General features: G+C 48.9%; 10 protein-coding genes across 10 annotated transcripts; 4 read left to right on the top strand and 6 right to left on the bottom strand.

Moving 5' to 3' along the window:
- Positions 1–401: 401 nt before the first annotated feature.
- Positions 402–1,838, top strand: LTR84_004021 (uncharacterized protein; the record flags this gene model as incomplete). Its single annotated transcript, XM_064847600.1, has 4 exons — positions 402–732; positions 796–1,226; positions 1,276–1,445; positions 1,517–1,838. The coding sequence occupies 4 exons, from the start codon at positions 402–404 to the stop codon at positions 1,836–1,838; spliced, it is 1,254 nt and encodes a 417-aa protein (XP_064704712.1).
- A 489-nt stretch (positions 1,839–2,327) lies between these two features.
- Positions 2,328–4,787, bottom strand: LTR84_004020 (uncharacterized protein; the record flags this gene model as incomplete). Its single annotated transcript, XM_064847599.1, has 4 exons — positions 2,328–3,299; positions 3,354–3,605; positions 3,664–4,480; positions 4,534–4,787. 4 exons carry the CDS (start codon positions 4,785–4,787, stop codon positions 2,328–2,330), a joined length of 2,295 nt encoding a protein of 764 aa, XP_064704711.1.
- A 712-nt stretch (positions 4,788–5,499) lies between these two features.
- On the bottom strand, positions 5,500–7,079 carry LTR84_004019 (uncharacterized protein; the record flags this gene model as incomplete). The annotated part of the gene is made up of 6 exons (XM_064847598.1): positions 5,500–5,599; positions 5,655–5,733; positions 5,789–5,984; positions 6,038–6,559; positions 6,610–6,714; positions 6,768–7,079. 6 exons carry the CDS (start codon positions 7,077–7,079, stop codon positions 5,500–5,502), a joined length of 1,314 nt encoding a protein of 437 aa, XP_064704710.1.
- An 897-nt stretch (positions 7,080–7,976) lies between these two features.
- On the bottom strand, positions 7,977–9,691 carry LTR84_004018 (uncharacterized protein; the record flags this gene model as incomplete). Its single annotated transcript, XM_064847597.1, has 4 exons — positions 7,977–8,595; positions 8,649–9,221; positions 9,272–9,486; positions 9,542–9,691. The coding sequence occupies 4 exons, from the start codon at positions 9,689–9,691 to the stop codon at positions 7,977–7,979; spliced, it is 1,557 nt and encodes a 518-aa protein (XP_064704709.1).
- Positions 9,692–11,283: 1,592 nt separating this feature from the next.
- LTR84_004017 (uncharacterized protein) lies at positions 11,284–12,194 on the top strand (the record flags this gene model as incomplete). Its single annotated transcript, XM_064847596.1, has 4 exons — positions 11,284–11,288; positions 11,347–11,741; positions 12,022–12,106; positions 12,164–12,194. The coding sequence occupies 4 exons, from the start codon at positions 11,284–11,286 to the stop codon at positions 12,192–12,194; spliced, it is 516 nt and encodes a 171-aa protein (XP_064704708.1).
- A 292-nt stretch (positions 12,195–12,486) lies between these two features.
- LTR84_004016 (uncharacterized protein) lies at positions 12,487–14,197 on the bottom strand (the record flags this gene model as incomplete). Its single annotated transcript, XM_064847595.1, has 2 exons — positions 12,487–12,782; positions 12,853–14,197. 2 exons carry the CDS (start codon positions 14,195–14,197, stop codon positions 12,487–12,489), a joined length of 1,641 nt encoding a protein of 546 aa, XP_064704707.1.
- A 2,619-nt stretch (positions 14,198–16,816) lies between these two features.
- On the top strand, positions 16,817–18,430 carry LTR84_004015 (uncharacterized protein; the record flags this gene model as incomplete). The annotated part of the gene is made up of 4 exons (XM_064847594.1): positions 16,817–16,961; positions 17,019–17,073; positions 17,130–17,593; positions 17,649–18,430. 4 exons carry the CDS (start codon positions 16,817–16,819, stop codon positions 18,428–18,430), a joined length of 1,446 nt encoding a protein of 481 aa, XP_064704706.1.
- Positions 18,431–19,781: 1,351 nt separating this feature from the next.
- LTR84_004014 (uncharacterized protein) lies at positions 19,782–20,978 on the top strand (the record flags this gene model as incomplete). The annotated part of the gene is made up of 2 exons (XM_064847593.1): positions 19,782–20,283; positions 20,386–20,978. 2 exons carry the CDS (start codon positions 19,782–19,784, stop codon positions 20,976–20,978), a joined length of 1,095 nt encoding a protein of 364 aa, XP_064704705.1.
- A 344-nt stretch (positions 20,979–21,322) lies between these two features.
- LTR84_004013 (uncharacterized protein) lies at positions 21,323–24,678 on the bottom strand (the record flags this gene model as incomplete). Its single annotated transcript, XM_064847592.1, has 2 exons — positions 21,323–21,578; positions 21,635–24,678. The coding sequence occupies 2 exons, from the start codon at positions 24,676–24,678 to the stop codon at positions 21,323–21,325; spliced, it is 3,300 nt and encodes a 1,099-aa protein (XP_064704704.1).
- Positions 24,679–25,151: 473 nt separating this feature from the next.
- LTR84_004012 (uncharacterized protein) lies at positions 25,152–27,095 on the bottom strand (the record flags this gene model as incomplete). Its single annotated transcript, XM_064847591.1, has 1 exon — positions 25,152–27,095. One exon carries the CDS (start codon positions 27,093–27,095, stop codon positions 25,152–25,154), a length of 1,944 nt encoding a protein of 647 aa, XP_064704703.1.
- Positions 27,096–27,162: the final 67 nt, after the last annotated feature.

Genomic DNA, 27,162 nt, shown 5'->3' with positions numbered 1-27,162 from the left:
AAATGACTTTTTTCGTACAACTTTGTGGTTCTTGACCACGTGATTAAACTCGATCTTATCTTCTTCTGCAGAGACTTCTCAAGGGCTGAATACTTTCTTAAAGGTAGTCAGGTGAGGTTTGCGCGAATGTACACCTCTGGAGCTGGGGCTGCAAAAGCTTGGAGAAGATCCGTGCGGCTGTTGATAACGGAATCTCCGCCAAGGCGAGTCTACAAGAGAAGGAAAGTCTTCGGAAACTGCGGAATTGGAACATCATGCCATCACCACACCTGACACACCGGATACACCTGAAACCCTTGAACGTGGTCAATGACTATATATTCAAAATTCCATGTGCTTATGCTCTTGATAGGTATTGATGCTCCTGGTAAAGGCTGACTAACAATATATAGCGAATCATAATGAGCAAGTACAATGACATTAGCCAGCCCCCTCCCCCTCTGCCAAGTCCCAACTTGGTAGAGCTCGAGGAGGGCTTGAAGTTGTTGCTGCCACTGACCCGGAGAGGACACGGCCCTGGTATCGTTCTTCTCACACCAAATACAGATGATCCACTTGCTATCAGAGAAGGCGTGCCATCTCTCTTGGTGAAATGGGCCGAGGAAGGATATGCAGTTGTCGGCATCGAGGAGCGGGCACTGGACAGGGGAGTGTCAACGTCCCTCAAGGCGGCTTTAAAAGCACTTTCGACGTGCGAAAAGTGCGAGCCAAAAGGCAAAGTCGGTCTCGTTGGTATGCCCCTCTGATAACTTCTTCCGACCAAAGCAGATGATCGCTAACTCATGAAATCATTAGCATACAGCGCGGGTTTGTGGGACAAAGCAGCACCCGTGCTGGCAGACACGCCTGAGGTTCTGGCCGCAATATTATATGCTGATGCTTCCGAACAGAAGAGCTTATCACAGGCCAACATACCGGTTCTTCAACAACTCGCTGGTGGCGAGCTGACAACACGTCAAATTTCCTCAACCATTCTCAGCACTTATTTCTATCCAGATGTGCAATCACATAGATTTGCGATTCCCTTTTCCGAGTCATTCCACTACAACACGGAGGCTCTCTCACACACCCGTAACCTAACGTTTCTCAAACCTATAATGGGGGGACCATATTTTGATCTCGAGCTCATCTGGGACGAGCATACGTACTACGAGTTCTCTGATCGATCAGTGGAACACACTATGAGTACTATGGTTCAAGAACCATACGTTAATCATGTGCCAACAGTGAGTTGATGCATATATCCGCCAAAAGCGTACTAACAACGACATTCAGATGACAGGAGGCGTGGGCCGGGCAGCCCTGACTTCATTCTACAGACAAAACTTCATATTCTTAAATTCCGTTGATACTTCAATGGAGCTGCTAAGCCGAACTATTGGTATTGATCGAATTATAGATGAGTTTCTGTTCAAATTCACACACGACAAGGAACTGGATTGGTTGTAAGTTTTCATCCTGGCCTGGCCACGTTTCGGTGCTGCACCGAACAGCATACTGACAGGGACTAAACTAGCCTCCCTGGAATCCCGCCGACATTTAAAAAGGCAGAGATCCCTTTCCATGCCGTTGTGAATATCCGAGGAGATCGATTATATCACGAGCACATCAACTGGGATCAAGGGACGGCGTTGAGACAACTGGGCTTGATGCCCGAGTACCTGCCGTACCCCTCTCAACTTGTCAACGGCAGCGAATCGACACCTGGCAAGCGCTATGAATACAGAGTGCCAGTAGGTGGGATCGAGGTCGCCTCGAAGTTGAGGGACAGGAATTCTGTTTCATCCAACGAGATGTTCAAGTTTCAAGTGAAGGAGGTTGAAGAACACCAGACCTAGGGACCGAATCTATGACATACAGTTCCGGAAGGAACCCAGAGTGTTATACTTGCTGGAAGATTAAGGGTCGCTACGCTTTAATTGTACAGCAGGATTTGAAGCTGGCATGTCGATTGAGTCTGTTTCATTTCTTACCAGCCATTCCTCGAGGTATAAATCCTGCAGAACTCTACTTGTGGGCTAAGTCGCTGCCACGGACAGGAGACTGCATACGGGGCTACGACCAAGGTTATGCCAGGCTGACGACAAGTATGCGTGTGATGGCGACGAAATTAGATGTTTCAACATGACGGATGAGTGGATTTCTGCCTTTGATGAATACTAGAGTATTGTCCGCACTGAACATACGGTAACATCATTTTTGAGAAGGATTGTGTTCACGAAGGCATCGCACAAGCTTGTCTAGAATAATGGCTTGGGAATTAATGCAGATTGAATAAATGCGGGTTCATTGGGTTTTCATAGGCACATCATACATACGTCCCCATGTCAAAACGACCCAAAAGTGTTTCCAGGAAGAGAGTTTGTTAGATCGTCCGATGGCCACTCGTGGTCCAGCCAGTCAAAATACTCCAAATTCATATTGAAATCGAAGAGGAAGGGATTGGGGCCTAGCATCGGATTCGTAGCGCCGGGGAAGAACGTCAGCTCGGTGACTGGCATACTCTCCGCACTTTCATTGAGACTTGGAACCTGCTGTTTGCCCAATTGCGGATCCTGTGTGATTCTGAGCTGGCCCCTTGTTGGTATTTCAGAGGAACTTGAAGTGGGTGCTGATTGAGGGAAGTGACTAAGATTGTAGTGCGGGGAGAGGTAACCTGCACGTAGCAGGGTGTCCTTGATCGCATTTAAGCGTCGGAAAAGTTTGCGCGAAGTGAGTGATGCATCGTTGTAGGACCTTGAAAGATCGAGCGCCATCCAGAAATTTCGGTTCACCGTACTAGAAAAGTCGATGGGAAGATCCATGGGTGGAGACGCATGGTTTTGTGCAATATATGAAAGGACCAGGAAAAGCAAAGCGCATGAGCCTGCCAAGATATGTTGGAGAGATGGATGCTGAATCCTGTAGACGTTGGTTGTTTTGTCCAAAACGGTAAGAACATTGATAGAATCCGTTATGATGTCAAGAGCCGGTTTGATCTGTCTCTTACTTGCAGGATTCGCCGGATCGGAGAGAAAGAACGGTCGAAGGAGGATACCTCGCACCGCATTGGCGCGCAGATAGAGTATCACAACCCAGGCAGGGGGGATTTTGGAAGGTTGAGTCTCCCAATCCGATAGACGAGTGAAGTCCCAGTTTTCGGTTGCTCTCTTCCTCCACTGTTCGAGGAGAAAATTAGTGACCTCAAAGGAGTCATCATCCGTGTAGCAACCTCCAGTAGCAACTCTGGATATTGGCTCGTTGAACTTATGGCTCATAAGTGTGAAATCCATCATGTGCTTTAAATACGGGGTCTTGGCCTACGTAGACCGTAATCAGTATCAGAATATCGCCAAATAAACTTTCAAGCATACCGAAGAGCCTATGGCTAGGTCAAAGTCCGTGTTTTGAAAAGTATTAGGAAGACCAGCTGAAGCACTCAGCTGTCGATCTAGGACGACTAAGCTGCAGGATAGATCCACGACTGCAGCCCGTTGTTCGTCGTTTTCCAGACACTGCTGGGACATTTCCCGACTGTGAAGCCCTAACTCCATTGCCATGCGCCCGGCCTGGCCACAAGTTCGCCAGGCGAGACGAATTCTGCCCATGAAGAAGTGTCGAAGACTCTATGAATGGTTAGCTTTGCTGCCAAGTGAGACTTCTTGTCGTCAATGGCTCGCTTACCACTAGAAACACAACATACACGTGTTTTATGTCGGTTGTGAGACTCGCAAGTCTGGTCTGGATAATCTCACGGCAGCTCTCGTATATGGACCGACCTGTTTCTGATAAGGGACCTGTTTCTGTGCATAGGGCAATTGTCAAAGCCAGATTGATGATCAATAGATCGTTCTCAGTTATTCCAGGTCCTTGAGGACCAGGCAATCCTAATTCTGAGATGGGTCGCGTGTAGCATGCGTCAACTTGCTGCACCATACGTTTAATATCACATATGGGGTGCAATTCCCCCATCATGCTGTGATAGATAAGAAGCACTCGAACCGCTTCATCCTTGGGAAAGGAGTTGCGGAATTCGAGTAAGTTTGAATGCAGGACCTGCTTGTTAGGTTGATGGAAAGGTAAGGCATAGTCAGTTTCTGGGCTGTATGGCTGATCGTTCCCATCGTCTGAGTGGTCGGTATCAACACTGGGTGAAATCGCAGATGCCGATCCAGGACCAGACGCGCGGTCGGATTGCATCCTTCTTTGTGCGGCGTTGAGACTATATTCTGGACTTGTGGGACCACAAAACGAGTTCGTTGGACGCCGGGGAAGACTAGGTGATGTCCTTTTGGCTGGTTCAACAAAATGAAGGGCGACCGCTTCACCTGAATTCGGCTTGGTCTCCAATGGGCGCCTCTGGCCGTCCACATTGGATGCTGTGTCATGGATATTTTGGGTTGTCCTCTCATCAGACATTTTCACATGTGCCAATAAGGCATTCAGTTGCCCCTGCATTGTTGCCACAATCTCATCGAGCCCATTCAGCTGAGGTTCCGAACTAAAAGAGACCATCAATCATACTGAAGCGTGGTAGGAGGCAGAATTCTTCACCTTTGCGCCCAACCAGCTCCTTTGGCGTTGTTCTGCACATTAATCGACAAGCCTTGGGAAGGGTTCCGCGAGTCTTCAATATTTGGCGTATACTGGCACTCAAAGGAACGCCCAATGCAATATTCGCACGGTTTGCGGCCATCACACCGAACCTTGCGTCTGCGGCATGTCTCGCAAGCCCGTGGTATGTACGGCGCACGCTTCTTACTCGGTTCGCTTGCGGCTGGTACTAAAGCCCGTTTTTCTGCTGGCATGGTTTGAAGACGCCGAAAGCGCAGATTGAGACGTTGACAGTCTTGGACGATCTGATGGCACGCAAAAAAGTTGTTGAGTCAAGCAAGTCTAGAGACGAAGTATTCCTTAGGAAAATGGCCTTTCTAGTATAGCTTCTCGTTTCGTTCGATAAGACACTCACCCAGTGGAAATACAAGGCCAAAAATATTTGTCGCAGCACAGGAAAGGTTGTGGCGGAGCACTAGCTAATGTTGATGAAGAAGAAGACTGAAGTTAAGTAGCTAAGGTCCACGATGGAGGTCACCTTCCCGATTCCAGTGCCAGAGAAAGGAAGTGCGGGGGAGCGATAAGTGTGGACACTCCTTCGTAAGTAATTGTCAAGAGCTAGCTACAGCCTACAGCCTACAGGGACCTTCGGGACGCGCATCCACCAACTTTAAATGAGAGGCCAGCAGTGTTGGTGGTGGGCTGTCCTCTGGAAGCTTGTTGCAGAGGCACTGATAAGCTTGACCAACGAGGCCTGTTAGCGCTTTTCTAGGGGCATTACGCTTATCAGTTGCTACCCAGGTATGCTGGAACAGACACTCCCGAAAGTCCCAAGCACCGAGGTGCGTGCGGTCCGGATTTATTTTCATTTCTACTTCTTACGGCGGATAAGAACCATTCTCGTTTATCTTCTACATGTTTTCGAGATAGTCGGAATCGCCCGGGGCGACTTAAAGGAATTATTTTTCATGAAGAAGCCCCGTTTACATGGATACCGTTCGAACCATTCAATCCGTTTGAGCGTCGGCCCTGAAACACCTCTGCAACATGAGCTTTCATGTCATACCTGCGAAGAGAGTTAGCCTCAATACGAGCAATTCCTTTCCAAATCAAATACTCACAGGTTCATCTCATCGATGGTCAGTTTTCCTTCTTCGTTAGATACGTTATAAACTGTTGTGTCTGTGTTGCTCGAAAAGCCTAGATTACCGTTAGTGAAGTTCCCATGAAGTTTCACTTCATTAACGATGCTTACCAATCCTCTCGTTGATATTTTCTCGCGCTCTCGCAGATGCAGCCTGTACTTTAGTTGCTCGCGGTTTGCGGACTTGCTCAAAAACCTTGAGCGATTCTCTAATATCACCAGAGAAGTGAGTCTTGCTGAAAACGAGTCCCAGCGCAGCTGCATCTTCGATTGCCTGGCAAGCTCCTTGACTTTGATCCGGCATCATCTTAGTTGTGTCAGTACATCTTGCTGTACAACCTCGCAGAACTGAGCCCTTACCGGATGTGCTGCATCCCCCATAAGCGCAACTTTACCCTCCGTCCACAACGGGTACGGCTCGTGGAGCCACAGTCGCCAGGGCCGAATTTCATAGCCGATTTCGAGGTGTTTGAACACTTGACGGTCTAAATCTGGGTAGGGTGCAAGGAGTTCGTCCAAGGACGCTTCTTGATCCCAGGTATGCCCTGTGAGGTCCCCTGCCTCCCGAGGAAAGAAGCAGTAGTAGGATAGCAATTTACCGCCATTGCAAGGTGATAGGACGATTTTGAAATGGGTGTTGTATCCGCCCCAATACTCAAGAGCACTGTTCTTCGAGTAGTCTACTAGACCGAGTTCGACAGCTTTCTCGGTGTCGACGTTGGTATGCAAGCACGTGCACGTAGCAGGCTTTCGGATGGTCTCGATTCCCAAGACTGTCCGTAGAGCAGAGCCTATTCCATCTGCACCAACGATGACATCGTGTTTGGCTTTGACGCCATTAGCAAATGTGATTTCGCCAGTCTCAACGTCGACATTTTCTGCCTAGTAAGCAAGGTCAGTAGATTACCTAGTCAGATTTCTTCAGCATTTACCTTATGATTGACGACAAGCTTAGCTGGTATGCCTTCTCCTTTCTCACTCGTTGCACTATCCAGAAGCATTTTGTGCATGTATTGTCGATGAAACATGTTGTAGACCTGTGGAATGTCAATCGATTGCTGTGCGAAATTGTTCTGAAAGTGAAATATACATATCCCCAGCGCTCCTTGTAGTCTGCAAGGTCATACACGCTCACAGGCTCTCCCGTTTTCCAGTCTCGACTGATCAACTTTTCAAGGACAACAGGGTCGCCAAGCTCGATATTGACCTTCCATTCTTCCAGCCAGCGGGTGCCATTCGCAGCGCAACTGATTGATGCTCCAACCTCACCGACAAAGTCTGCCTTGTCATAGATGGTCACTCTGTGACCCTGTCTCCGAAGAGAAGTTGCAGCTGCCTGACCACCGATGCCGCCACCAACGACAGCGATATCAAGCTGACGCCATCCTGCTTGAGTTGCCATTTTATTTCGGTGTTGAAACTTTTGAATAAATCACGTTAAATCGATCGGAGAATCCAGCAATATTGCTGCATTTAATAAGTGGACAGCCTACTTTACATGTTTTTTTTTCTGAACCTCATTGCCGGCAATGATAAGATCTCTTGCCTGACATTGTTCGAGGTTGCGAAGTCGTACATGGAACAACGTTCAAAGCAACGAGGCTCGGAACAAGTGTGTACGACCATTCCGATTCTACGGAATGCCTTTAAATCTCATTGGTGGTACAACTCCTCGGCTTCTGCATCAGTCATGCTCCCAGAGCGTTTATGATTGGCTGGTTCTTGATCTCGTTCTCACTGTTGTACCTCTTATCTCGAAAAAACAAAGGGTGTTCTTCCTCCATCCGATATACACGCGCTGATCCACGATTATTGTTCAATCTTTGCGCCAGAAACAAGGCTTCGTATCGCTAATCCATCAATGGTGAACACTCCATGGACAGGTAATGCTGGTTCGCCAGTTCAGGCCTAGCTCAGTTTACGATTCTTGCAGCTTAACTTCACGACTCGAAGTTTTTGTCTTGCTTACATCATTTGCTATCCGATGGCACTTGAAGAATCATTATGGTCCCATTGGTGAACAGCAAATATTTGATACTATATTCAAAATACCCCAACATGAAATATACCCAGAGAAAATGTCAATCGGCCTTACTACTCCTTACAATTGATGAGAGCCATGCGTGAAGACAACCTCATGACGTGCAGAGAATTCCAACGATTCGGAATAGGGATTCTCGTGGTTGTGGAATACAGAAAGGGAGTTAAGGAGTTGTTTGGTCGGGTAACTGAAAAGACTAGATCTGGAGATTCTGTCTAGGTCATGTTTGCTGGCAGATGCAACAATGATTCTGAGCCTTCATATCTTCAGAGGACCTCCCCTAGCTCTCAATTTCTCGCCCCATATGTGCAGGACGATAATGATTGTAAGTGATGCCGCTGAGATCCCTGCTTGAGTGCCAAATGAAGCGGCCCATCCAACAGATTGACCCCATCCAAGTTGGAAGTACCCAACCGAAAACCCTGACAAGATACGAGAAGCATTCAACAGCGAAGCGATCTCACCAGGAGCTGTTGGATACGCATCCAGGATGTAAGCTGTGAGCGATACGGTCATCACCATTTGCCCAAAGACGAAAAATCCCCAACCAACCATAACCGCTCCGATATGCAGGTGACGTCCAAGAGCCTGGCCGAGTAATATCAGTCCCCCTACCATTAGTGCATGAGCTGGGTATATTGGTGGTAGGCGAGCCTCAGGTTTAAATAGACCGTTATGCTTTCGAATATAACGTCTTGCGATCCATTCGTTGTTCCAATGGCCAACAAGTTCCCCAACGAGGACCGAACATACGGGTAGTATAGCGCAGAACCCTGCAGATTTTGTGCTCATCCCGTAGCCACCAGCTTCGTGTGGAGTCCCGAACAGAATACCAGTGGTCTGATTCACGCCAATTACCCACATGAGATTCATAGCACTGGCGATAGTTAGCTAATCATTGTAGACCAGTTCTGTAGCAGTCATTCTTACTAGTAAAGCATCACCAGAAAGACCGCTGGTTTCATCAAGGTGGCAAAAAGTCGAACCAAAGATTCCTTTGGCCGTATGAAATAGCCAGGTGTAGTTTGGAGCTGCCAGACCCCTATTACGCGAAATATCCTGTTACCACGCGATGGTTGAGACGCAGGGGCGATATCGCGACGATACCAAGTTTCGTCCAGAAAGAAGATGGATAACATCACCACGAAGCTTCCTAGCGCAAAGGTGACCCAAAAGATTGTTCGCCATTTTTGAGTATCCGCCAGGATGAAATACCCAAAGACCGGTGAGGTATAAGGAGCCACCAAGAGCATCATGGTCCAAAGACCAATTTTCCGAGCCTGTTGGTGGAAGAAGTACATATCCTGGACAAAGGCTAGTCCGACCGTCAGGCTTCCAGAGAAGAAGAAACCCATGACAGCTCGAGTACCATAGTAGCCGGCGAAATTCTCCACTAAGCAACAGCCGAGAGTCATGCATGTGCCGACGAAGTTGACCCAGAAGAGCACAGGTGCTCTACCCCACGAGGACATAATCGGTAGCCAGAAGAGACCACCAATTCCGCTGACAGGACAGTCAGTACTTGGGGACAACTTATATCTCAGTAGACTCACATCATGAGTAAATTCAAGTTACCAGCATAATTGACATGGTTTGGTGATATCCCCCACTCCTTGGCCTGTGGTCCAAGCAATGGGGCACCCGCGGCGGCTTGGAAGTCTGTCAAGAATGACGCGCTTGCCATAGTGCAGAACAGGAGGGATTTTCGTAGGGTAGACCAGTTCAGTGGGTCATTGGGATCATCAGATGGTTGTGGTATGAGTATAGTCTGGCGATTATACGTTCAGTATCTTGTGCAAAACATGGAAAATGGAGATTCTCACGTGGCCATCCTCTGCTAGTTTGATACCATCATGCTCTGCATCAATTTCACCTTTTGCACGAATATCGACAAACAATGCTCCATTTGCTCGTTCAATCTCTGGCCTCTGACTGACTTCCATAGATTCAATGTCGGCTGAAGGTGGTGACATTGTGAGAGACGATCTACTGTTGGCCAGTCCTTTGGAGTAAAGTCGTCTGGCACACAACTGAGGTAGATATAGCTCTATGCATTGATGAACAGCTTCGGATTGTTCCGTGTTGTATTAACTTCTGGTTCCGGCATGATAGCACTTTCTTATATTGCCTCGGGATCAGACTGGCCAAATTTCCGTGGATTGTTTCGAGGCTGAAGATGCTACTGACTTCAGTGCTCGCCGAGCAATAACATGGACATCGACCTACTGGAACCTAGTGAAGGCATGGAAGTGGCAGCCAAGATTAGCCAATGTTTACTTGCGAATGCAATCACTTCGATCGATAAGGAAGGGTTATCTGATAGGCAGGCACTATCCTATCATACCTTGTGCTGAAGAACAATAGCACACGCACGTCACGGCAGTTGTTCATATCTTCTTCATTCAGAATGTTGGAGGCGAGTTACTGCCTAGAATCCCAATTTTGGATATTTCATAGAGCAAGATCTGGTGGAAGGGTTCATGATCACGATAGGATTTGCGACTTCCTTACGGCACATATAGAGGCTCACGGGCTGATGGAGACAAGTTTGCTAGGGACAAGTCTTCTTCACGAAAACGCCACCAATAAATGGGGCATTTCCAAGCAGACGGACCCGGCTAATGGCGCTAGCTGGTGCTGATAACGACACCAGTGATCCCTTATCATGTGTATATCTACGACTCAGATACTACTGTAAATGAATCGGAATGGCTCATTTCCGAACCACTCGCACCTTCCGTTAGGAGTGAAACTGAAGCAAAAGCAATGGGTACTCTATGTAGCTAGCGGTTCAGATGTACACACTGGGCAGATTTTGTATACCTTGTCTATGTTGAGCCTTAAGCCGTGGATCGGAGTTAGTTAAAGTAAAGCATATCGCCACGGCGTTCGAGTCACTTCTCATACTCAAGTTGTAGAGAAATCAAGCCTTCGTAACCATGGCTAACTCAACTATTGATATCCCCGAGAAATGCTGGGCAGCTGGCAAGTACCTCTAAGGTAGTATGGCCTCTGATGGATGCAATGCTGATAAACCATATTAGTTGTGAAAAATGCCGGACCAGAATTTTACGTCGATGTTGAACAGGTTCCAACACCTCAGCCAGGTACGCTTAGTAGATCCTGTAAACGGGAGGACAATCCCCGAGCGTGTGATGCAACTCAAGAGCCCTGACAAGCTGTCCTAGGTCCGAACGAGATCTTGGTGAAGATCAATGCGACTGGCATATGTTTAACGGATATTCATTTCATGTTGCAGGATTGGAATGTGCCAAAAATGTCAGACATGGGTACTAGATCTGCTGGACACGAGGTATGACTACAACAGCACATTTTCTGAAGCGATCACTGATACTTCGAAGGGGTCAGGTGTGATTGTGAAGTTAGGTTCGAACGTCACGAAGTTCAATATCGGCCAACGGGTGGGATATAAGCCGCTGCAAGACGTGTGCCACGAATGCGAGTATTGCAAAGATAGACGAGAGACATACTGTAAAACGCCAACATTTGGTGGCCTCCAACTCAACGGCAAGCTATGGTACTCTGAAGAAGACGCTGTACTGATATGAAGTAGGCTCATTCCAACAATACGTGGTGTGTGCAGAGAGGTATACGATCGTCATTCCAGACGGAGTATCAGACTATGTCGCGGGCCCTATAATGTGTTCAGCGTCGACTATTTACGCCTCCCTAAGAATATCTGGCCTCAAGAGTGGGCAGTGGGCAATATTTCCTGGTACGTTCAACTCAACCAAGACCCTGGAGAATATACTGATTATACAGGGGGTGGTGGCGGCGTAGGTATCCAAGGTGTCCAGCTCGCCGCAGCAATGGGTATGAGGCCAGTTGTGGTTGATACCGGGGACGAGCGAGAAGCTCTGTCGAAGCAATACGGGGCAGAGTACTTTTTTGATTTCCAGAAAGTGGATCCCGTTAAAGCTGTGTTGGATCTGACAGGTGATGGGGGTCATGGTGTATTCGTCACCGGCGTCCAGGCCTATCCGGTCGCTCTCCAGTACATTGGTTCGCGTCCAGGTGCAAAGGTTATGTGGTAAGTACGCGCCTCCTCGCTACCATTCTTTGATCGTTGACATCCAAAGTATTGGTTTGCCTCCAAAGGGGCGTTTCCATATGGACGTAGATCCTACCCAACTGGTGCTCTTGAACCAGTCAATTCATGGGTCTTTTGTTGGGGGTACGGCAGACATCGAAGCAGCCTTAGAGTTTGCGAGAAAAGGTATGTCCCTTGGGTCTTATTATATTCGGGCGAGTAATAGCAGCAAGTTAACTAAATGTCACAAAGGTCAGCTCAAATTACAACCTGATGTTGTAGGAAGGTCCAAATTCAATGAAGCCATACAGAAGCTGAGGAATGGTCAAGTTGCCGGGTAAGACATCCCCGATCTTGACTTACTCGTCGTGATATCTGGGCTAATGAAACATAGTCGCATGGTTGTAGATTTCAATATAGATTAGTTCCTGCTTCGCCAACATAGGTACGACTGGGGAAAGGCAATTGAGATCTTATACTCAATTCATATGTGATCGAATCGTCCAAAGGAAGACTGCCATAACTAGACCTTTAATCGCACAAACAATCTCAGTTGCATCTCAGAATAGATCAGAGGACTTCGCCCGTGAGAGCTTTACTGTGGGCGCTTTCGCGTGGTCTAGGATCTCGAACAGAGTAACTTACCCGGGTCTGGGCTCGACCTCAGACCCTAGAGTCGAAATGCCATAGCCTAATTCTACTAACAGATATCGGTAATCACAATTTTGAGTTGAGGCCCCTGGCCTCTTCTTCGCTCCACGAACCGTTTAGTCGGACTTCGAGGATCGCTGAAATTCCACTCTGCACCGCTTTGATAGCCTCGGGAAGGAGCTCTGTAAGATCCTTGCCATTTTTAATGATACCAGCCCATGCATGTCCTCCAGCTGCCGACTTTGCGATTCCAGAGTAATCTGGAGTAGGTGCGAAGGAGATATTCAGCTCTTCATTCGATACTTTGGACCCATACCCGTCAGGGTGGACAAGAGTCAGTGAGTTTCGTGGAGCGTTCCAGCCTGTAGTAGGTTTGTTAGTCCTTTCTCCGAGTCCTTTCTTGAGTTTTCAGCTGTTGTGAGTGTAACATACCTTTGTTACTCAACACTACTGTCAAAGTCGGCAAACTGTACCTCCGGGCTATCCAGTACACAGTCGAGGGTGAGCCGAACATGTAAGTTCCATCCCCCACAATTTCGCACACGAACTTCCCTTTACCAGAACCACCAGCCAACCAATCTGAGGCTAACTTGACCCCGATAGTGCCGCCTCCGGACCAGCCGAGACCGCCTCCACCGCCGTTGATTAGATGGCCTGGTTCGTCGATTTGAAGCTGTTCGTATACAAACATAGCGTTTGTTACGGCTTCCACAGTCCAGATAGTATCCTTTGGGCATTGCTTGCGAAGTTGTGAACACAAATAAGACGTGCTTGGTGGTAAATAGTCATGTGCTGGAGGTGCAGCAGCGAGTGCGGCTTCCTCAAGAACCTGTCGTCGATCCTCGGCAAGAGCGTTCCAGCGCGAGATATGTGGTTCCGACTTACTGAGCTGTGAGTATTGTTGGTGTGTGGAAACGTAGGAGTTCAACTGCTTGAGTGCTGTTTCGGAGTCCGCTCGATATCTTCGGAAGGCGGGGATATAATGCACAGGGATGTTGGCTTTGAGAGGGTCCACATCAACATGTATTATCTTCACATCTGGCCGTAGAGTGCATTGAGTTGGGATCCATGGTACGTCACAGTCGATGACAACAATGGCGTCCGCTTCTTGTATGCTCTTGTCCTTGCCTATTCTCACACCTAATGATGCTCGGTGAGTATATGGAAAGCATACATCGCTGCCAAGGGTGTCAAGCACACGAGTTCCAGGAATGGCTTCGACCAGCTTAACAAGCTCAGACACTGTCGCATGATTACGACCAGTGTATCCGACGATGATAAGGCCCTTCTCTGCTTCTGCGAGAAGCTTTATGATCGCCTCGACACCTTTCGGTGGGAGGGCTGCGGGTTCAATACCTTCCCAGACGCTCTGATCCAAGTGGTAAGGATTGATGTCCTCTTCCATGACTTCTCGAGCGCCCACAATGTAAGTTGGCCCTTTGGGATCACTAGTTGAAAATTGTAGGGCTCGGTTGACCATCTGTTTAATGTTCTTCCCAGATTTAATTTCCGCGTTGTAACGACAATATTGCGCTACAATTGCTTTCTGATCAGGTACATCCTGTAGCCAATGAATGTATTCTGTTCTTGAGCCTCTCATCTCACCTTCTATTGTGAATGGGGAGAGTCCGGCAAATATTAGAACTGGGCAACGAGCAACTGAGGCATTGTGAACTGCACATCCTAGCATCTGTGTGCCGACATCAACATGTACAAGCACACATTGCGGTTGTCCAGTAACCCGAGCAAAGCCATCAGCCATAGACATTGCAACCATCTGTAAAGTCGAACGGCTACTTAGCCAATGCATCAGATGATTCGGAGCTCGGGGAGGATGATTCCGAATTCAAGATTATAATTAGTACTTACTTCGTGAGGGCATGTGATCACCCTGGGAAATTTTGTGTCTTTCTTACTGAGTCCTCTGGCCAGTGCCTCCATAATTGCTGGATGATCAGAGCCGAGATTGACGAAGACATGACTGACACCGGCCTGTTTGAAGAGTCGTCAGCCAGTGAAACCAGTGATACTACCCATTCTTGGGAAAGGGGTAGACTACCTCTGCGAGGGACTCAAAAAAAGCAAAAGACGCCGACACTTGATCAACTTGTACCTCACCCCTTTGAGAACTGTTAGCACTGAATTCGACCTTTCATCCTAGTCGGAGCAATGTGACTGACATTATTGATTAAGTGGTATGATTGAAGTTCGAAATTTTGATGTGTGACCAAATTATACGGGCACGAGCTTCGATTAACACACTAAATCTCATCGATCAAAGCCCGTGATGTATGCAAGAGGCTGTATCTAAGGCTCAGGAAACGGTCGTGCCCTTTCCCCATATCCTGCATTCCGGGTAGCGTCCTAGTTCAGACCTAGAACCATCGTGCGGAAGTTCCGGTTCATATTCCGACGACCTGATCGCCCTCCTCATCAAGCCAATAACAGTGAATCAACTTATCGCGCGGACCGCTGCTGATGTACCATCCGATGACAGGATAATCGAATGCTTGTTCTAAACTTAAGTGCTTGAACTAAGCTAGGTAGTCCTATCTTTAATCGGCTATTGGCCTTCTTCTGACTTTCCGGGACAAGCCAGAACGTGGAATCAGGGAGGGCCCTCACTCGAGTCTAATTACGAATTTGGAATTCTGGGCGGAAGATGGCAATTGTCATATTGCTGCGGGCATGAATCGGCTCTCTCCCTTGACTTGAGGTTCAGATTCCAAATTTGTTGTCGTGGCTTTGACATCCTAGTCGAGTTGCGAGGCCAGTCTAAGTTTCTCATACGAGTAGGTCAACCAAGCCTGGATTAATCCTATTGGATACAATTCACTGGCCCCATAGAGCCTCCACCCCTTACTTCAGGGACCACAGGCGAGGTTTTCGTGTTCGGCACTACCCCAGATCTTGGTAGCAGGTAGTACCATCCTTCAGTGGTTTCGCTCAGTAGCTCGTATATCGTTGCCAGTGGCATAGCGTGCATTCAGAGTTCCATGGAATCAAAAGTTCAGGAAATAGCAGTCACTGCTGATACCTCGAAGGATACAGTACTATTGGAAATCCTGAATGAATTAGGTTGCCCAAGCCGCGTATTCTTCATGTGATATGACTATGTGTAAGACATGCCGTCTTCTGGAATGTCTTAGTGACAAAAGGTATTTCAGGATCTACGTAGACGTTCAGACGCCGCTCTGGCCCCGGCTCATACCTGTGTACACCTGAGTTTTGCGAGAGCTGACTTGAACGACCTTGGTTTTCCTCAAGTCAGTGTATTCGTTACGACACAAGAGTACAACTTCACTAGTACGTGTGAGATATCTCGCACTCAGAGGCGTAGCTTGGCCAACGCAGTCGTCCTGTTCTGGTCTGAGCAAGAATAACATTTTCGCCGTTCGACTCAGGTATTCAGTGGATGGGCGGCCGCCATTCACAACTGGCGATATTCGTACTTTGACCCTAACAGTACTAAGTAGCTCTCCTCGAACTGGTCAATGGCTGGGGCTGCTCGACTTTTAGCTTAAACACTTTGATATCTCTGCGGCATTGTGAGCTGCAACAGTCGTCGAAGCTGAGGAGTTAGGGATCCGCTCTATCTGGCGTTCAGCTCGTCTGATAGTGAGTGACCTTGCTATACTCTTTCTGGCTCGACAGGCGGTAGGTGAGCTCGTTGAGCCCAGAATTGGAAGTATCTGACCCAGGAATGGGACTAGGCATGGGACGGAGGTGACTTCCAAATACGAAGATCGCAGTATACAAACGCCTTGTAACCTTATCTACAACTTTCAACGAGTAGTATCACTCACTAAAGGCAGTTCGCTGGGCAAAGTTGTTTATTGTGGTAACTTATCTATCTGTTCCGTTTCCGTTGTGATTATTCCGGCGACCATGCACCTTGGCAACCACTTTCTGAAGCCCCTGGTTCTGGAACTGATACGAAGCGATAACTTGTTGAGTTTGACCTCCGGAACTGTCGTATCGGGGCTATCTCGTCTTCCCTAAAACTGTCGCATGCTAGGTGGCAGATTTGAGTTTCGTGCAAATGGATCCCGTATTACGAGGCCTGGGCTAGTAGCTCAGCTGTCGGATCGCTCATATTACCATCTGTGTGCCGTTCAGTGCTTGATCCTTGATTCCTCGCAGAATTTATTTGCCTTCCGCATATTTGTCCACACATCTCAATACTTAAGAATTTCAAGAGTGAGTGCATACAAACCAGAGATTGTGACCAAGTAATTAACCAAGATATAGTGGGGTCCCCAACCTCATTCACCGCGGCGAAGGAGACCGGCTTCTCGGAGGAATCACTCAATCGTGTCCAAACTGAGATGGGGGAGGGTGAAATCGTGGCAGTGAGAACGAAATATCCCTAGCATGACCCAGGCCATTAACAAAGATGCAGGCTCCTCGAAAGAATTTCAACACTCTGTCCACCCTATCCCTTGCCACTTCGTTGATGGCAACATGGGAGGCACTGTGCAGTACCATGGGTGCAGGTCTAGTCAGTGGCGGACCTGTCTCCCTCGTTTATGGCTTCCTCGGTATGATCCTCAGCTTCTAGCTGCTCTCCTTCGAGCCATTTGACTGATTATTCATAGTCGCCGTTATTGGTAACCTCGCAACAGCCATTTCCTTGTCTGAACCGGCCTCCATGTGAGATAGGATCCACCCATAGCCCCTAACTGGGAATATCACTGACACCTGTGAAGGTTCCCCGGAGCTGGAGGCCAATACCAATTCGTTGGCGAGCTGACCGGATCTAAGCATAAAGCCTTTTTGAGCTTTTACGCTGGTTGGATCACCCTCCTCGGCTGGGTATCTTTGACGGCAAGCGCACCGTATGCGGCCGGGAACCTGATTCAAGGCTTGATCTCGTTGAACAATCCAGACTATCAACCTGAGCGATACCGCACCACGTTGATTTTCATCGCCATTCTGACGCTTTCCTTCTGCCTCAACCAATGGGGAAGCAGGGTTTTACCCATTCTCGAGAATCTCATTATGTTCTTTCATATCCTATTCTGGTTCATTATGATCATCGTCATCGCTGTGATTCCGCCAGACCGGAATTCTGCTGCTTTTGTATTCACGAAATTCGAGAATAACTCAGGTTGGGAGAACAATGGTGTTGCGTGGTGCCTCGGAATGTTGACCTCTGCATACATCTTAGTTGGTAAGATTGATCCTCATTTCTCCGGCGATATCATCAAAGCTGACATCGAGATCAGGTTATGATTCCGCAACTCATATTTCAGAAGAAATTCAAAATCCGCGTGTTGGGGTACCCCGTGCCATGATTGGTTCTATTCTCATCAATGGAGTCATGGGCTTTGGTATTCTCATCGGCGTCTTGTTCGGAATGGGAGATATCGCATCCGCTTTGGGTTCATACACCGGCTTTCCCATTATTCAAATCTTCTACCACATGACCCGCGGTAATGTCGCTGCTACCAGTGCCATGACCAGCACTATCATTGTCTCTGCATCATTGGCGACTGTTGGTCTCAGTCTTGCCTCCAGCCGCACTCTGTGGGCGATAGCCAGGGACAAAGGAACCCCAGCTTCCGGATGGCTGTCTCAGATCAATACCAAGAGTCGTGTTCCCTCGAATGCTTTGATCCTAGTCACCGTTCTGTTGGCGCTGTTAGGTTTACTCAACATTGCATCGGTCGCGGCATTTGGTGCGATCTTGTCCCTCACAGTGGTTGCATTGAACCTGTCATACTTGTTCCCGGTGTTGGCAATGCTGTACCGCCGCATCAAAGCCCCGGAGATGCTGAATTGGGGTCCTTGGAGGGTTTCGAACACTGCTGGCATGATTGCCAACATCATTTCCATTTGTTGGATAGTCTTTGTCACCGTGTTTCTTCTCTTGCCCGCCACGAAACCTGTCACAGCGCTCAATATGAACTACGCCAGCGCCGTATTTGGGGCTGTCATCATTTTTGCCACCGTTGATTGGTTCCTGCGAGGACGCAAGCATTATCTTGGTCCCCTAAAGCATGAATAAAGTGTATGGTGAATGGGAAGCGATGTTATACAGGAGTCTGCTCAGATATACCGCTGGTGGCAGAAGCATTGGAAAGTGATGAGATCCATTGAGGGAGACTTTCGAGCAATGTTCACAATTGTACTTTACCGTTCTGGAGGATTCGATGAAAGCTGGAGGAGATCAGCTGATTCTAGAAAAGCTTTTAGTCGGGTCATTGACCGTATGCGGTGTTGAGCAAGAACAGGTGATTTAGACCGAGTGATATAGTGATGGACCGCTAAATAAGTACTCGAAGTTGTCTACAGATGCTGTCGTAGTATGCGTCCATGTATAATCTCGATCCATATTGTGGCATACTTGTGAGAAGCTATCGACGTCCGGTGGCCGTAATTCTGCGAGTAACAACCATAACTTGACCTGTTTGTGTGATACCAGGATCGCTTGAGCCAGCCTCGCCGGATGAAGCTTTCCCAACCCTTGGCAGTTTACTCGTGGAAAAGGCTAGGAGACTAAGGGCGGCCGAGGGAGCTCACCCCGCACATGAATTCGTCCTCAACCTTTACTGCCCTCGTGCTTCTGCCACCCCACAGGCTGTGTCACCCATCTATGTACCTCACACGGGGGAAGGTGATTTCGTTAGTACGGCAGGCCGGCAGGCCTTGATTCAGGCTTGATCCTCGGGAGTACCGCCCACCAGCAGGCTCGTGTTCAGACCCTACATTCACGCATTTTACGTCTCGAATACGAGAAAGGAACATATCATCCCCTATATAGAGATACCTTCTCGCTGATGCAGTGTTCCCTTAGTAGTGAGGGGGTTATCTCATCGTATTAGTTGTACTTTTTGAGCCCAAGCAGCTGTCGGGCTTCAGTCACCAAAGGTTGACATAAGTCCTCTAGTTAGTTAGCCCAAGCTTCTATCACCCCGGGCCTTTGGCTGGCCTCGCTTGTCCACCTATTGTGGCCACGGGTAGGAAATCGCTCGTCATACTGCTCACCTACAGGCTAATGACCATGATTTTGATTTCAAAGAAAAAGCACTCCTCCAGAGTCGCCGGCCCAATGAACTGTGTGTACTCTGATTGCGGGGAACAAACGTCCGTCACTCTCAACCATGGATTTCGGCTATTCCCCTCAAACTAGCTGGCAATGCCGTCAGTTATTCTGACATGGACAGTACCTCGGGATATCGTCTGAAACAGTTAGTTAAGTTGCTGAAGTCGTTGTCGAGCAGTCTAGAATGGACCTCGCTCGATACAGTAACTCATGACTGACTGTTCCTTTCAATCCTCTCGAGTGTCCAGATCCCATCTGTCAGAAACAGGCGCCTCGGTACACATCTTTTCACTCCGTCGACTATAAAAGTGACATGGCAGACACCTTCTCGTCCGCTGGTCGACGACTAAGTCAGATCAAGGATTCCATCATGGGTAAAACCGCGAGCACTATTCCTTGGGACCCAGACTCAACATCCTTCCCGACGAGGAAGAACTTACCCAAGATCGTCGGTGCTCCAGATGAGGCGGCCTGGGTATGGGGCAAAGACGACTTTGTCGGACGCTTGAATTTACTCACTCCGACGCGGGTCAAGGCAGCAGCTGCAGAAATCCGCACAGGTGAGATGGCACGGCTTGACCTGCCCACCAACATTCCCGAACAGCCAGCCTTTGGCCGTCAGGTTTTCGAGCACAAGATCATCGACCTCCACGAGGGGTGTGCTTTTGATGATGTTTACCATATGAACACCCAGTCTGGCACCCAGTGGGATGGCTTCCGCCACTTCGCTCACATGCCCAGCAAGACATTCTACAACAACACGCACGCCGCGGACGTAATTGGTGAGAATGCAAATGAGAAGTGCAGTATTCATCGTGAGTAAAACCCCTCCTAGTCACCCCGTGCAGGAGAGGCAGATCGAGTGAAGCCGCCCACACGAGGAAAACCACCGACTAACTCTCCTTCCCACCCTCCAGACTGGTCAACCCACGGTTTCAGCGGCCGTGCCATCCTACTGGACTATCGCTCATGGGCAAACAGCCAAGGCATCAAATACGACACGGCGACCTCGCACGCAATCAGCTATGACGACCTCTTCCAGGTGGGCAAACACCAAGGCCTCGACATCCGGCCCGCCTCACAAGGCGGCGACGTAAAAATTGGGGACATCTTGCTGATCCGGTCGGGTTGGACAGAGGACTTCTACGCGCGCTCGGTGGAGGAAAGATCGAAACTCGCACTTCGCGGCCATGGCGATTCGCACGCCCAAGAGGCACAGTGGGCGGGCATCAAGCAGGAAGAGGCCATGAAGGATTGGCTGCACGACTGCTATTTCAGCGCTGTGGGTGGGGACGCACCTTCTTTTGAGCGCTGGCCGACGCCGGAGAGCTATTATCTGCATGAATATATTCTCGCGCTGTGGGGCATGCCGTTGGGGGAGATGTTGGATCTCGAGAAGGTCAGTGAGTTGGCCAAGAAGAATAAGCGTTGGACGTTTTTCTTCACCAGTGCCCCGGCGAATTGTCCGAGGGGGGTCAGTAGTCATGTTAATGGGACGGCTATCTTTTAGAGATGGGGTCGGTCGTTGCATGGAGGGAAGGAATATGGTCGTCAAACAACGTAGGAGGAGAGAATAGGAGCTGTGAGTCTGTCCGATTTCAGGGCAACATATGCCGGCATATCCGACATGAAGCCATGGATGTACACCATGAGATTCGCCATAGGGCAGGATGAAATCGACATTCATTGGCAAGGTCGCGTGGTGCAAAAGTAAGAGCGACTGGGGCCTGCAGCGTCGTTATGGCTAGGCGAACATATACAATCGAAATCTATTCCAGATCAAGATGTCTCCTCTCCTCATCCAGTCCGTTTCATTCCAAGACTACTGATATCCCACATTCTACATATATAAGTCTATGACTTTTGGCCATCCTTGGCTGGATGTGCGGGAGGAGTGACCTTGCTTTCGTTGTCGTTGCTCTGTGCCTGGGTTGGTTGTGCTGGGCCTGTTAGTGCCGCTGATGGTACTGCTGATGGGGCATCAGCTGCAGTGGTCTCAGTCTGAGTCACGGGTTTTCCTTGTATCAGCTTGACAATCTCGTCGCCAATATCACCTGCACCATCGATCTTGCTGAGCCTCGCCTTGAAGAACTCGGCATCTGCTAGAAGTCTATTCGCAAGTTAGCTTGAATTACGTCCTGGAAATTCACTCCGCTTTGTCCATACCTTTCTTTGGCTGCGGGTGAGTTTAGAGGCACATCACGATATGCCCTAGTCCACTGGTCGCGATAGCTGGAAAAGACAGGTATCATGATCCCTGCGACAACTGGTTCTGGTAGATGTTTGGCCAGCACTTTCTGTAAGGTACCAGTCTCTTTGGTGAGGGTCTCCATATAAGGCGATACTGAAACTGCCTTATTCTTCGCAGCTTCATCCCAATCAATATTTTTCATAGCTTTCACATGCATGGATGCTCTCCCAGACATAATGTCAACCAATTTCTCATGAATGCCATGCTGATGCTCCTGAAACAGGCGCTTAACCTTATCAAAGTCTGTCATGACCTGCGAGGCATTTGACGAGGAGAGATGGCGACGAAAGAATTCGCGGACATAGGGAACCAGAGCAACAATGAAGCTGAGGGCTTGAGAGGACAACGCGAGATGTTTTGTTGTAATATTCTTCAGCCCGGCACTTCTTGTTGCCCCAGCGCCTAGAATAAGTTGAGATGTGCGCGAGTTGAACAACTTGAGGCTTTCCAGGAGTAGACTTGCGACTTCGTGACTCATGCTAGGAATTCCAGCGGCGAGATGCTGGAATGTTTCCATGGACCGAAGCATGGCCAATGCTGATTCAGGCAAGATATACTTCTGCTCGTCCACAACGGCACTGCGGACCTTCGCGGCAGCAGCGCCTGCAGTCCCATTTGTTGCAACACCATTTGTGCTTTTTGTCGGATGCGCTGGAGCTTGCCAGATCATGGTGCTCTCCGTCCATGATAGAACATCACTAGTGCTGCCTTGCATCACCAAATTGAGAACCTCGTTCTCGTGGTCGCCAAAGTCCTTAGCATCCCACTTGTCGCTATCCATGACTTTGACAATTTCATGCTTCTGAGTGTCTCCAAAGTGAGCAACGAAATCCTTGATTTGAGTATCGACCACGGTTTTCAGTGCAGCCCCACTTCGACCAGAGATGGCCTCACATTCATCGGCGAACAACTTGTTCAACGTGAAGTATTTTAAAAACTCTGGTAGAGGAAGCTCGGCATTCTGTTGTGACCGAACTTTGACCACTTTCGTTATTTGTGCCTGGACGAGATCGACGCCTTCACCCAAGAGGCTGGACAAATCCAATGCTTGTTGCATCTCTGCCTGTACAGAGCTTGTCGCTCGAGGTCGACCTCCTGCACTCACCAGACGATCAATACTAGCGGGATCTGGAGTTCGAGGTGGTGATCTGATCATGTTCTCGGGTAAGTTGCTCGTGATGTCGAGAAGAATTTTGACCTGCACACTAAGCCTACGCAATCCTTCACTAATATTTGTATAAATTGTTGCCAACATCTGATACCAGTCGTCTGCATCCAAAGCACGCAGATTTCTGGCCAGGATTGAGGACTTCTCTTGCTGGCTCATATGGCGACCCCCCATCGTTGAAGCAGATATCGTTGAAACGTTGTCGTCATCATTGGAGGCGGGTAACTGTTTGCGAATCATGGATTTCATCTCGCGCAATACCAGAGCTCGGAAAGTTGTTGCGGCTGGAGTTGTGTACCTTGCGCGGGACAAGCCCTTCATTTCCACCTCGAGTTCCACTCGTAATTCTGGGCCTATATTCATGTAGCCTGGGAACGAAGACGGGGCCCTCCTTTGGCCTGGTTTGGGCCTGGTATATGCAGTGCCCCATCTCTGGAGCGTGATTCCAGTTTCTGTCTGCGCCACGTGCCGTCTGATATCGGTGAGCAAACTGGCATGAAAACGGCTTTCGTAACCTCGACCAGCCCGAAAACGGAGCTGATTCAGATCATCAAGAGCCCCTTCCAAGGCTTTGATTCTTCTCAAATCGCGCCTTGGATATCGCTCAGACTCTTCGGACATCCGGAGTCGGCTTGGATGGCCAGTCATCAATGCTTCAACCTCATCCAGGTTATCGAGCGCCGTATCAATTTCGCCTTGCTCGATCATATTTTCACAAGTCTGAACAGATGTTACGATGTCATCAAGTTGCATAATTGCTTCTGCAAGTTGCCTAACATTGTCTCGCCTCTGTTTGAGGTTGACGACTTTCAAACCATCAATAGCCATCTCCTTGTCCAGTTTCGCGAGATCCTTCCGTAGTTTTTGAATCCTGTTGACCGATTCTTCGGCCTCTCCATGTAACTCTCTGAGAGAACCTAGAGCAGAAAAGAAGGATTTCGAGGCGGTAGATATTGAACTTATCAGATGCACTTCGACGGTGTCCATATACCATGACAACTTCTCCTGCAGAATAGCATTTGTAGCCAAGGACTTCCTACCACTAGGGGTGCCGTTTGGGTCCCTGACAATTTCGGACCGTTCTGAGACAATATCAAAAGTCCTCGGATTCTCCAAATGGAAATCCTCTTCGGAGTAGACCGAGGGAATGGTAGACAGGGGCGTCGCAGCCTGCCGGCGTTGGCTGCTCTGCTTTCTCTTCGCTTGCGGGCGTTCACTTGGGGTCGAGACGGTTGATGCTACCGATCCAGCCCGAGAATGGCCAGGCCTTTGCAGCCTCTTGCTTAGGATTGCCTCCCATTCCTCATTCTTGCGTTCCTTTGCGTCTCTTTGAAACAGTGATGGTTCCCCGTCTCCCTCAGCTTTCGCTCGCTGAAATGCCTCGTAAAGTGAGCCAACTTGTGCAAGGTATGGGTGAAACGCTTTGGCTTCTATGTGAGGTATATTCGTCAATGCTACCGGGGGGATGTCGCGGTGTGTGGGGGCTTTGTAGCCAGCGTTGGGTACCGTAGTAGTTGCCTGTAAACCAGTCCGCATGATGGGATGTTGGAGGAGGGTCGAGATAGCATTCTGGCTATTCTCCGTGATCGTGCTGCTGTTGAAGGAGCCAGTATCAAGGGCTCCTCCAATGCTCGTGATGGAACTGGCAGTTGAGCCTCGCCGCACGTTGCCTCTCGAGGCACTGTACTGCCGTTCAGAGACATCTGGGAAAGGATATTGCGTTGTTGTTGGCGACGCCGCAGTAGGAGAGGTGAGATTCTGTTGCGAATTGAACCTGCCTGGAGAAGCCATCTTTTTTGCGGATGGTGAGGGATTTCGAAACGCATCAGGAGAGGATACTGAATGTTGTGTACGAATTGATGGCTATGTGTGGGAATAGCGATTGCAGCGGCCTTCTGGAGGCCATGGCTGCGTCGAGAGATAGGTTTGAACTCTAGGTGTCGTCTTGCGATAGTCCTCTTAATAGGCGAGACGGCCATTGCACGCGATGCCGGGAGGATGACATGCCAAGTCACCCCAAAGTTCGGAATTTCTTTCCTCCGAGAGAAATGCTCGTCTTGACTCCTGACTCCTGCAGCAACTAGAAGTGCGCAGACTACAGATTACCCAAGGACTTAGAATAGTGCAATCATCCAATGTTCGTGACGTGATATCTATGGGCTAGGGTGATCTCCTCTATTTAGATATACCTAGATCCTCGAAGTCTAGGGCTCATCGATGAGCTTAGCTAATATGTATAATGATGTAGATAAGGTTCACATGTATCATTGCTTGCGCCCACTGTGCCACATGCCTTGCTCATCCCACATGCCTGGCTTACTATATGTCCCTGCAGAATTTCCGTTCATCCAGGCAAACCTGAAGAACTCGGGCTCGTCGGTACTGTCACGCTCGCGACGATCCAGAGTGACCTGCTCCTGATCCCAATACAGTTCTTCATCGGTGTAGCCGCGCCATCGCTCCACGTCGTTGATCAGGATACTAACCCCATCCACGCCAGTGTCTTTTGGTAAGGAACCCCAATTAAAGGTGATGTTCGATGCTGTTGGACCAACAACTGCTGTGACGTTGGGAGACTTCGCACCCCACCAGGAGCCTCCATCGCTGCCACCAGACTCTCCCAAAGCTGCAGGGGTCTGAATGATGGACGAGAAACCCCATCTAGCCACGCCGTTGACGAAAAGGCCAAGCAACAGGCCTTGGTAAATAAGAGCCGGTCGAGTCTGGAACCCTGTGCCTGGCATGAAAATAATAGCCAGGATGTAGTGATGTATCCTGAGACGCTGACCAGGGAGAAGTAACAGAATAACCAACCCGGCTCCGAAAGTTGCATAGATAGCGAGGTACTTCGGGAGATTTCCAGAGAGGCGGATGTAGTGTATCTGGCCAATTATGATTGCCACAACAATGGTGATGATGATGACCAATGCCATGACTGCACCAGGTTGCGCAAGATCATGAGGCGTCAGTCGTTCAATAGGGATTAGCGGAGCAAAAGTATAGTTGTTCAACGCGCCGATGAAAGCGAATCCCAAATACAGAACCGTCTTCTCAATCTGAGCGTCCAATCCTTTGAGTAGAGGGATAACCGAGGTGCGATAGAATATGTATGATATAAAGCCAGCTGGTAGTAACCTTTCAAAAAGCTTGCTGATTGATTCATAGAAGTTCGCTGTATTCGGCGGGTCCGATACCAGCCCAACATGGAAGAACAAGATGGCAAATGTACTGAAAAAGAAAACTCCAGGAGACGTGGTGAAAATTGACAAAATGACCACCGCGACGGCCGTGACTGCGAAAAGAGGCCAACGTGAATCAGTTGGACACGTTGCCTGAGATGAGCTTAAACCTTGAAAGGTGAATGATCGAGGAAAAGTCGCAGGGAAAGAAGTGCTTTTAATTCCGTTTGCCGTTGTCGATTCGTAGTTGTGATGAGATCCAATCAGGGATGCGACTCCACAGCCACCAATAGCGTCAGTAATGACGCCAGCGTGAATAGCAGCTTGACAGATGAAGCTATCTGCTCGATAGACTGCTAACGAGTCTGGCTCGCTGGGGTTCGGACCACCAACCACAAGACCCTCATACCGGAGAGACACATTTCCTATTATCCTTTCCTCCAACAGGTGAGTTCCTAGGCAATTGGCAGGACATCTGAATGCAAGATGTGCGGAGGAGAACGGTCGGCATTGATTTCCATTGAGGCCACATCCATTGCCCTCATTCCAGAAGTTTGCGCCACACCATAGATTTCGAGGCCTTCCGTAACCTTTGATGTAGCCGGACGTAGAATGATGCTTCAGCATCAAAGACCAAGTGAGGAACCAGGCCGCATATAACCCGATCAAGAGAATGAAACGCTGCTTCTTCTTCGGAGTATATTTATCCAACAGAGAAATGGGTGCTCGTTGTAACTTTGGAAGGATGGGTTCAATGCGAAGAGTCATGGGAGGAATAGGACCCTTTACCCATTTCACCACCGCCCTGGAAGCCTTCCGAATGGGTAGGGGAACCCACTTGTATTGAAAAGTCTTTGCAGATTCTCTAAGCCAGATGGGAATGGGGAATGCCGTTTCGGAGGATTCGGAGGCTGATCGAATGTGAAGATCTCGACTCTCGGGACGACTCTCAGTTTCGTCATCGGTCAGGGCAGGTATGTCTGCAAAATGGTCTTCCTCCTCCTCATTATCACGATATGCTGGTGACATTGGGCCTCTGTTGATAACGTGAGGTGAGGCGGGGGCTGGTAGTCAACGATGAGGCCGAGATGGACGC

Source organism: Exophiala bonariae, assembly GCF_035927105.1.
Source record: "Exophiala bonariae strain CCFEE 5792 chromosome Unknown scaffold_18, whole genome shotgun sequence".
Classification (NCBI taxonomy): domain Eukaryota; kingdom Fungi; phylum Ascomycota; class Eurotiomycetes; order Chaetothyriales; family Herpotrichiellaceae; genus Exophiala; species Exophiala bonariae.
Note: the sequence above shows the minus strand (reverse complement) of the source record. Positions and strands in the feature narration are given on the sequence as shown.